This window comes from Benincasa hispida, chromosome 8 (assembly GCF_027475165.1).
Source record: "Benincasa hispida cultivar pf3 chromosome 8, pf3_genome.v1.1, whole genome shotgun sequence".
Taxonomy (NCBI): Eukaryota; Viridiplantae; Streptophyta; class Magnoliopsida; order Cucurbitales; family Cucurbitaceae; genus Benincasa; species Benincasa hispida.
In genome coordinates, this window is record NC_143485.1 from 58,944,279 (window position 1) to 58,955,310 (window position 11,032).

At 32.3% G+C, this 11,032-nt stretch overlaps 1 protein-coding gene and 1 long non-coding RNA gene across 4 annotated transcripts in view; one reads left to right on the top strand and one right to left on the bottom strand.

The window, feature by feature from the left end:
- LOC120082833 (Molecular chaperone Hsp40/DnaJ family protein) overlaps positions 1 to 4,966 on the top strand; it is an 84,503-nt gene extending 79,537 nt beyond the window's left edge. For 2 of the 3 annotated variants that reach the window (XM_039038165.2, XM_090316285.1), the window contains 3 exons: positions 2,735 to 2,811; positions 3,314 to 3,428; positions 4,627 to 4,966. In XM_039038165.2, coding sequence (XP_038894093.1) covers positions 2,735 to 2,811; positions 3,314 to 3,428; positions 4,627 to 4,810 — 376 coding nt within the window. In that variant the 3' untranslated portion in view covers positions 4,811 to 4,966. The remainder of the gene's footprint in view (positions 1 to 2,734; positions 2,812 to 3,313; positions 3,429 to 4,626) is intronic. The other variant, XR_016531234.1, reaches the window with a different exon arrangement.
- On the bottom strand, positions 3,636 to 5,224 carry LOC120082834 (uncharacterized). The gene is made up of 2 exons (XR_005483294.2): positions 5,034 to 5,224; positions 3,636 to 4,247 (listed from the first exon to the last, which is right to left on the bottom strand). It is a non-coding gene; the product is annotated as an uncharacterized LOC120082834 (long non-coding RNA).
- Positions 5,225 to 11,032: the final 5,808 nt, after the last annotated feature.

Here is an 11,032-nt window from a genome sequence, read left to right on the forward strand (position 1 = left end):
AAAGTCTCAAAGCTCCTTTTGGACTGCCCTCACCCCCTGAATGCTCCTCTTTCTCTTCCTTTTCCTTTTTCTATCTTTTTGTCCTTTTTTCTTATTTTTAACAAAGTTAAAGGAGCTTGCCTCTATTGATAGAACTTAAGATCTGTACGAACAATTAGGAGTATTTCAATGCCAAAATATACCAGTTTGAAATCCAATGATTACGATAATCAAAGATCAATGACATCAAATTTCAAATTTGCGTCCAGGTATACATCTGACAGGTTGTGCTTTTTCCATCCGTCATCCGTAAGCCTTCTGACAGTTGCTTAACCTCTTAAAATTTCACCATTAAATGCATCGGCTTCCTCACCTCCTTGGATGGCTAAGGTCTTTCTTTGGGGGGGGGGGGGGGCATTCATTGGCAAGGTGTCTTTTCTGTTTTTTCTTTTTTTCTTTTTCCTTTTTAAAGGATATCACACTTTTCATTAAGAGAATAAAAAGAGACTAATATTCTAGAATACAAGGATAACAAAAAAGCAGATAAAAAAAACCAAAAGTAACCAATCAGTAAATAAAATACATAAGAGAAAGATAAATAATCAATAAGGAAGAATGAGGCTCTCCCGGCTACAATTAATATCTTGAATAGAGAACCCTTTAAATCATCTGGTAAAAGAACACCAAGAGGAAGACTTTAAGCGAGTTGTATCAAAAGTTGTAAAACATGAACGAGCTTCCCCTGAAAAATACCTTGATATCATTCCATCCATAACTCAGTGAGAATGACTTTGCTGCATTAGTCCAAAGAGAATAAGTCTTCAAGTTCAAAACCGATCCACATGGAAACTGCAGAACATTATCACGCATTTTATTTGTGAAAAGTCAATGAATACCAAAGATGGAGAATAATTTGAGCCAGCAACATCGACAGTAAGAAAAATCGTAGAAAATAAAATGGTTTTTACAATGTCATTTTTTTTTCACTAAAAGGTTTGTTCTCTGTGTTGGGCAAATGGAGATTATCTCAGCCAAGAGTAGTTCTATCATATGGGTTAGAAAGTTTTTTAGAATTACCATTTTCCGAACCTTTGGCACTCGTTCTGTTCTTGTATTGAAACTCCTTTTTCTTGCCCAATTGGTTTGTTGTTGAATAACTTCCTTACATAAGAGATTTGGTGGCTTCGTTTGTGCTTCTTTTTTGAACTTATTCCTGCCTCTCCCAAATGTTTCTTCTATAGTAAGTTCGTACACAAGTTTGATGTTGTCTTACCCCTCAATTTTATTTGCCAAAGTAATTGCATCACCAAAATAAGCAGGGGGATGGAGATCTAACTCTGCCTCCATAGGTGTGATCTCAATCCAAAAAAATTCTAGGTCGAGGCATTCTAATACCAACTTTGATACATTCAAGTTCACAAAACTTCACAAAATTCTTTGTTAACCGATAAAATAATACAACAGCCTACGACTGAATAAATAAGCTACTAAACTAATCAACCAAACAAAGTAACCATTTAACCAACCAACTTTAACCGCATGGTAAATGGTTTACTAACCAAATGAATACACGACCAATGCAGTAAAACAAGTACCATAAACGGTTAAAGAAAATAACAATAAGAAAGAGCAAAGATCCTACATCAGATACCCAAAATTACTTCCTCATCCTTTTTAGCTACAGAGATTAATTTTCCCATCACTTGGGTTATTGAGGAGAGGATTACTAATTTTAATTTCTTTTGCCTATTCTTGCAGTATGGTAGACAAATTTATTATAAGTTAAATTACCAGATTAGTTCTTCCGTTTAAGTTTGTGTTTATTTGGTCTATGTTCTTTCAACAATATCCTAGGTTCCTGAACTTTTAATTTTATGCCAAATAGGTCCCTAAACCTTAAAATGTATCTTATAGATTCTTAAACCTTCAATTTTATGTCCATTATGTTCCTAAATTCTAAAAAGTGTCTAATAGATCATTAGACTTTTAATTTATGTCCAATAGATTCCTAAATTTTTCAATTTTTCAATTTTATATATGATGGGTCATTGTCTATTCCACATATATATCTTTTTGAATTCATGTATATACTAAACATAAAATTTTAATTTTAAGGTTCAACTTTATATCTAATAGATCAGTTATCAAATTAATTTTTTCGTAAAAAATTTGAATATATCGAGGATATATTAGATATAAATCTAAATTTTAGACTTATTAGACACAAAATTAAAATTCTAGGGATCTATAGACACTTTTGAAAGATCATGGATCAAATAGGCTCAAACTTGAAAATTCATGGAGTAAACTTAATATCTTATGTATTAGTTGTTTTTAATGTATGCTTTTTCAAGTTTGTTGAAAGATAATATTGTTCTATGACGGACTCTCAACTCTGAATTTATACTGTTATAATAGATTTTTTTTACAAAAAATTAATTTAATTAATTTATTTATTTTTGGGGTAAGTAACGGTCAGTATATTAATTAAGAAATTTTATTAGTGTATAAAGTTTTTGTTCATGGATCATCAATGCCTACGTTAACCAGAAAGATTATCTTCAGTTGGATACGCATTGATTTGGTTCTCTTTGTGCTTCAGTGTCATTGTAAACATAGTGACTTAGGATGTGCACTGCTGAAAAGCTATAGAATTACTGTCAGATATATTTGTTAATTAATCCTCTCTTCTTTCTTCAGTTACAAATAATATAATTTAGTTTTTTCTTTGGGTTTCATATTATGGTAAATGCAGTGACTCAGAACGCACAAAAATTAAAGAATTGGCATTACTCAAGGCATCTAATATGAATGATGAAGTTTACACTCATGGTACTGGACCACTAGTCATCATTTTCATTTTTGTCAATTAATTAACTGGTTTTAAAATCCTATTCAGCTTCTTAAATTTTCATAATGATAATCTTCTAGTCATACTTTCAAATATTCTATTTAGGTTTCTTAAACATTGAATAAAAACTCCTTTTGGTTCTTACCGTCCAAATAGTTCATTGCTTTTGTCATTAGAATTTTGTAATACATTTAATTGAAATCTTATATACCTATCGTATCAACTTGTGTTTTAGTCAAAGAAATTGGATTTGGTATATGTATATAACTCGAAGATAGATAGCCTATGATTTGCATTGAATGCAATATTAAAAAAGTTCAATGGCGACCATCAAATAGATTTTTATGGAAGTTGAATTACCAAAAGAGAGCTTTTTGAAGCGTGAGGAGCAAAACAAAATAAGTGTCGGTTGATTCCTAAATATGTTGTACTATGTTCCAGTGATAGTTACTGAATTTCATTTGAATTTTCATGCGATTCCAGGGATGCCTCAAGGAACGTTTGATAAATGTACACATGAAAATCAAGGAAATCTTGCTTCGAGCCAAGCAATTAAGCGCAACACTTCAATCTGGTCTTCAATCAAGCACTTCATTGGGTATTATTCAGTGAAGAGCCTTTCTAATTAATTACTAAGTACTGCTTTGCTTTCAGTGGTCTAACTGATTTTATTATTGAATTTAATCAATCATGCAATGTGCTTTGATTTGTGCTACTAAAGGATTAACACACAACTAAATGTCACAAATGGCAAGTCAATTACTAGCAAAGTAAAGAAAATATTCAAGGATGATCAACTCAAACATAATAAAAAAACATAAATTCAAATACATTCAAGAATCACAAGCGATGAGAATATAAATTACAAGTCCTCGCAACATGATTCAATAGGTTTCTTCCTCAACCCAAACTAGAAAGTACCCCTTAGTCTATACAAGTCTTCATCCTCAATGGATACAAATGTAGAGGGCAAAGATACAGCATAAAGATGTGAACATACAGAGAAAATAGAGGGAAAGTTGTGGGAATTTGGATGGAGGTTGTGTGATTTAATCTAGAGGCAAAAAGATGTATTTATAAAAGTATTGAAAGCGTCACAGCACTATGCCCCTTTAATTGCCGTCTTTCCATATATGTGATACCACTGTGACACTGTCCTGTTTTGAAGCTTGTCTTTGGCGCCTGGCACTGCAGTGAAGGGCCATCCACGGTCTTTTTCACCTCCTTTGACTTAATTTCTTCATTACGGCTTCCATTGATCCACCTAAACTCAATTTTTGCTCTAATGCTTGATTCTACCTTCTCTACATCCAAGTCCTACAAAATCATCTAATAAGCCCGTAAAATATGGGAATGAGTCCGAATTAAGCTGAGCAAGATAGCACATTTCAGGTGCTACCTTTTCCATGCCCACGACCTACAAAATCATCAAATAAACTCATAATACATAGGAATGAGCCTGAATTAAGCTGAGCAGGATAACAAATTTTAGAAGTTGGGATTGTCATTTTTTTGTGCCTTCATTGGGACCCACTTGAAAATTGGTGATGACTGGTATCACTCGTGAGACAATTAGTTGTGGAAATTGGTTGAGGCAGTTGTTTGCCAAAAGTTGAGTTATATTTTATTAGATGCAGTTTAATCTTCATAAAAGGCCTCCAGTTAAATGCCTTTGTTAAAATAATTACCATGTTTTTTCTTTATTGTTATTATAATATAAATTCCTCTTGTTTGGTTCTCAAGCGCTTGGCTTGAATTTATCTTAAAGCCCTAATGAGTTGCTCTTCTTTTCCCAGTAAAAGACAGCCCCGAGAAGGTTTTGCTTCGATTGGCGTGGAGATATCAAAACCGCCTTGTTGGAGGCATTTGAAGTTGCATTCTTCATACACAGACTCGCTGATAACGGTTTTAATAGTAACTTCACTCTTCTTGGTCGGGAGAAATTACTTCTGGACACTTGTACGAGGAAAATATCATTGACTCTGGAGCTAGAAGTTTTCATTGAGAGGTTCAAAATAAATATATTATAATCTTGAAAATTTAGGAGTTAAAAACTGGGAAGAACATTACCTTTATCGTTTATATATTATAAGATAAATCAGGAGAATTAAAAGGGGCATGGCCCTTTACTTCTTCGCACCTGCCTGAGATCCTATCATAGAACTAAAGGAGCGAAACTTTATTCGCGTGGTTGAAGGGTTACCTGAGTTTAATTTATCTTCATAATTGCTTGTAGTCGATACTGCGAGGGAGGGAGGGGGAGAGATGGAGGTATTATAGATCGGCCTGCCTAGTGCTGAGATGACATGAAGATGGAACCATTATTACCAAAAAAAAAAAACAAAAACAAAACAAAAAAAACAAAAAAAGAAAAGAAAAGTCTAGTATTTGTCTAGTTTTCATTTAGACCCTATGTTTCAGAATATTCTGAAACATTTTAGTTTTTATGTTTGAGTATTATTTTAATTTACTCACTAATTTTAAAATATTGTTTTATCCTTGACATTTAACTTTTGCTTCAGTTTGATTTCTAGATTTTAAGATATATTTCAATTTTTTTTATTAAATATTCATTTCAATCTTTAATGTTTGAATCTATTAATTAATTTGAAATAATCATGAAGTAAAATTTTAGATTTATTTTAAGTAGTGATAAAAAAATAATTAAACTTAATTAATTATAATTCTTTTAAATTAGTTAATAAACATTAATATTAAAGATTGAACGTGGGTATTTAATGAAATTTGAGATTAAAACTATAAACCTTGAAACTTATGGATCCAAGTGAAATAAAACTCAAATCTCAAAGTGTAAAATTGTAATATTTTGAATTTAAGGACCAAACAAAATCTAGCCCCAAAATTTTAAGGTAAGAAGGTTTCTTTTCTTTTTTCTCTCTCTTAGAAGACTAATTTATGAGTTGCTATCAAAACCTAACCCTTTTTGAAGGGGGGAAATCGCAAATTACTTATTGAATCATAATCTTAACTGATTCATAGTATTTCCCAATTGAATAATTGTTTTAAAAATAAATGAAAACAAAACAGTTTCTTCATGCATTTTTCATTTGTTCAGTACTTAGGTCTATTTTTTTTAAAATTAAAAAAAAAAGTAGAAAAGAAATATAATACATGATTAATATCGATGCCATTTTTGCAGTTATATATATATGTATGGGTCGAGCACAAAAATAGCTAATTTTAGGTGGTTGCATCTCAAAAATACCTATAATTTAGTTTATTTGCAAAATGCCTAATCTTTCATTTTAGTAGAATTTGTTGGATTTATTGTGACAAGAATATCTAACTTAAAGTTATGCTATTTTTTAGAAACTATTTTAATCCCTATAAAAAAAGGAGAACAAACAAAATCTTATTAAAATAAAATAACAACACTACACATGCAAAAATTTTAATTAAACTAACGAATTCTAATAAAGCAATCCCCACCCATTGCAATTTCAAATTCACACTAATTTCCCCACTTATCCTCGAGCTCATAAATATATATATGCATGTAGTATATATGTGTTAGTAAAAATGATGTTAGTATTACTGAGTATATATAGACACCCTATGGGAACTTATGTCGTGCATCTAAGCAAAAATGTGTATGGACAAAAATACATCTATATCACAAAAAATATATATATATATATGTACTAACTATCAAGTGGTAAATACATAGTCGAAAATTGCTGATCTCCCTAATTATCTCCAATCTCACAGACTTCTTAGAATCGACCAACGGGTAAATAAATGTCCGAAAAATCTTGTCTTATGGATGAATTTCAATGAAGTATATACGCATAAATACGTGTTACATTATAAATAACATGGAGTATATATGTAAAGTTATAATAATATTCAATAAAAATGGGATTATAATGGTATATACAAAACGATCTACAGGATCTATTTGGAGTTACAATGGTATATACATATCAGATTTTTTAATAATAATTGCATGCAAAAATTAAAATTAACCAACCTCAATGGTTTCATAGAGTGCATTCATCCATTTAAAATTCAAAACCCACCTTACCCTCCAATCTCAGACCCTAATAGAGAAACTCATCAAACCCTTTAGTTTGCTTCCAATACCATGATTGCAATTAGAATGTAGAACTTCTACTGATATTTTTCTAACAATTTGCACATAAGAGATGATGAAATGTGCAATGCCATGCCTGAAAATTTGCATAAGTTCCATTTGCTTCAATCAAGTAGAAGGCACAATTGAAGTAGGATTGAAGACAAGCAGATAATGTAACTTCACCAAAGGACACTATACTTTTCTCTCTTTCCTTCACCATGATCCACTGCATTTGTTTATGTTTTTTGTTGCCATTGATGAAAGAATCTTGTGGTATAGTAAGAGGATGAGCATATCATAAACAGAAAATGAGAAATCTCAATCATAAATATAAACAATATAAATAATAATATATTTATAAATATTTGTAGTATTCAATTGGTTTTGGGTTATACATAATATATATTATTCAAATCTTTTTGAAAATCTCTTACTTCTAATAGAAAAATCGTATTTCTATTGTCATGATATATCTGTTAGTAATTTGATATACAAGGATATAACTGGAAAAATAAATCACCGCTATTTTTTCCTAAAAATCTGGTAGGCAGTTTTACAATATTATCGACAATTTAGGCATATCTCAACATTGGGTATTTTAATAAGGCATTTCTTATAATTTCTCGATACATACATACACACACATACATATATACATTCATGCATACATACATAGATGAAAAAATCTAGGGTTGTTTACATATGTAGTAAAATGGTTCAAATTAATTACAAATATAGCAAAGTCTATAACAATTTACAAATATAGCAAAAATTTGCCCCAATCCAAGTAAAATGTCAAAAAGCCTATGCTCCAAGAAAATCCAAGCAGACTTGCTTCTCCCATCCATGATCACCATCTATCACTAGTAGACATTGATAGTCTACTATCATTATTTATCACCGATAGACATTAATAGACATTAATAGACAATAATAGTTGAAAATCATCTAAAAATTCCTTCTATTTGATTTTTATTTAGATAAAATTTCACTTCATTTAATTAGATTTGATGTTGTTTATTAGTGATCCCCAGGATTTGAGTAAAAGAATAAGATTTGGAGCCAAAACAAGTCAAAATGGTCCAATATTGCATAATCAAGACAAGACCAAACTTTGAAAGTAGAGAAGAAAGAGGAAGAAAAGATGCCAAATTGCCCAAAAGGGTAGCGCTCGATGCTAAGAATAGAGTAAAGTGTTGCGAAAGGTTGTGAAGCACCATAGCGCTATCAAACGCGACGTTGTGCTACAAAAAAAAAAGGAAAAAAATGTACTATTGGAAATCTTTGCCTAGAGCGAGTGTTTTGATTGGTCGAAATCATCAAGTTTTGGAGTTTTTGAGGCCTAGATAGAGTGTTCTGAGCAGAGTATGGAGGTTTTGAATGTCGAATTGATTGGAGAACGTTGAAGTGTCAATTCCACCACGGAGACGAGGCCGAAACGCATGATTACGCTTTCCCTTCTCTATTATATCTTAGATTCTTCTTCATTTTGCATTCTAATTCTAGTTCTGTCTATGGAAGTCATGTTAGGCCAAATTCTCATTGTTCTAGGGTTAGATGGATTTTGTGCAATATTTATAAACACTTTTGTCAATCTTGAATTTAATTCACATTAATATTTTCTAGCAAGACCTTTCTTAATGCTTTTGAATGTTTGATCAATATTTGAATGATTTCATGATTTGAATCTTACTTTAACTAGTGGACTTTAGAAGAGCATGCATGTTAGAGTATCGTATGGATACAATTGAATAGGAAAACAATAAAGATTGTTGATGAAGAATTTCATGGGATGTTTGGCTCACCAACATGAGTTGAGTTGAGTTAGTATAATATACCAACTCAATGTTTGGTCCACCAACTTTAAATGTTGGTGGAGTTGAGTTGATATATTTTATCAACTCATCCCAACTCTCTTTTCTTTCAAATGTTTTCAATGGTTCCACCCATCGGCCACTGTCGGTGACTATCGCTGCCACACTTTGGGAACCAACTTCGGGCTTTGACAACCACCTTCGATCAAATCTTCAGCAACCAACTCCAACTAATAACTTTAGCCTCTAGTAACCACCTCCAGTGACAATTTCGATGACCAACTCCAACGACTACCTTTGCACGACCAACTTCAACAACCAATTTTAGGCTCCAGTAACCACCTCCGACAACAAACTCTTATGACTGAAGAAACAAAAGAGTGAGTGTCATAAATCCTCTCTCACCTATCAAATAATATTTATAATATCACAAACTAACAACTTATACTAACTAGTAGCACAAGTGGTAAGTTCGGGTCGAACCATAGGGAAGCACGGAAGATTAGTACTTGTAGATTAAATGATTGGAAATGCATAGAAAATAAATGACACGAAAGTAGAAATAGAAATGCAATTAAATGAAATAACCTAGCTTAGAGGATCGAAATTGCCAAATGTAACTTTGATCATCGAATTGTCTAAATATGATTTTACCTTCTTGACTATGCCCAACCCAATTGATTGAAAATCCAACCAATGGTCCTAATTACCCACTTAGTTAAGTTTGCTAGATGAATCTATACTAACCATGATTAACCAACCGCAATACACTTTAAGGCTTATGCTAGGATGAACATTTTATTTCCACCATCTAATTAAATATTCAATATGGTGTCTCATAGGTCAATACGAACAATAATCTTCATTATACACAACAAAAATGCAAGCCTATCTAACCTATTTCTTCTCAAGGATTATCCCACAATTACATGTCACATATTGCAAGTTAATTCAAAAGAATTCAAATCGTATAAAGTATTGGTGGTCAATCAGTAACAAAATCATGTCATTCATAAACAATAAAAATCAGAATGAAACCCATGGCCAAGATGAAATATTACATTCAAACAAAACTAATAAGATTTACGTTGTTCCAAAATCCTCTAAACTAGAAAATAGCTAGAACTTACCTTCCCATGGAAGTGGAGAGGATAAATTCCAACATGGCTCCATTAATTACATGAGAGAAAGGAAGAAAAATACAAATTGAAGAGAGAAAAGTGGAAGAAATTCAGCTCGGGGCCGAATGGGAGGTGATTTGTCCTAAAAAAAATGAAGATTTATTTTATAGAGTCGCGACAGCTCTACAGCGCTAGGAATAGCATCGCGACACCCTTGCCACATAGTGTAGAGGGGGGTAAGGTAGCGCAGCAGCACCACGGGGCAGAGTCGCAGTGTTGCACCAAATTTGATGCTTTTGGGAAAAGCGTCGATCGTTGGCGCCGCAGTGCTGTACACTGCACCTCCAAGGGCATTTTTGTGATTTTGCCTCTTTTGAAGCCCAGATGCTCTTTTTGGCTCCCAACTAATCCAAATTAACCCCAAACGATTTGTAATGGTTGCTTTTACCTCCTAGGCACTTGAAAACTGTAAAAACACTAAGTAAACACATTAAACACAGTAACGACCTTAAATTAAATGGAGTGGGATAACACATTTTTTGTGCTATTAAATACTCCCAACTTAATTTTTCATCGTCCTCAAGCAAGATAGAATCACACATTGTCATAAAAATATGCTTGCTCAATCATATGGGCCATTACTCTGGTCTCAATAGTCTTCTAAATGTATGATTTGCAATAAAAAATGAAATCCGATCACAATCAAGTGAAACACATTTTAAAAATGATTCTAAACCTATTCATACATGAATGAGTCAAAAGCCCTACTAATTAAGTCCGCACAACTCGGAATGATTTTATAAGGTTCTCATTTCATTTTTCCTCTACTCTTGCTCGAAGGCTCAAGAGCTAAGCTTCCTAGACTCAATAATGCAATAACTTATTCTATTTTTTGTCTTTTTCTCATTTTTCTTACTTTACCAAAAGAGGAAACCTTATCTAGACACGCCATCTTCATTTTGGCTTGCCCACATGGGTTACGTGAAAGACATCTAACTATGAGCAAGATCTCCTAATTGTTAGGATTGGTGTCCTAATTCTCTCAAAGTCTCGTTTTTTTTGTAAAGATACACATTATTTGATGAATAAAATAAATGTTATTTAATTCTGGCATTTACTCATATCCAATAAACAAAGCTCTTTGGTTATCTTATGTGAACTTAAGCATGTA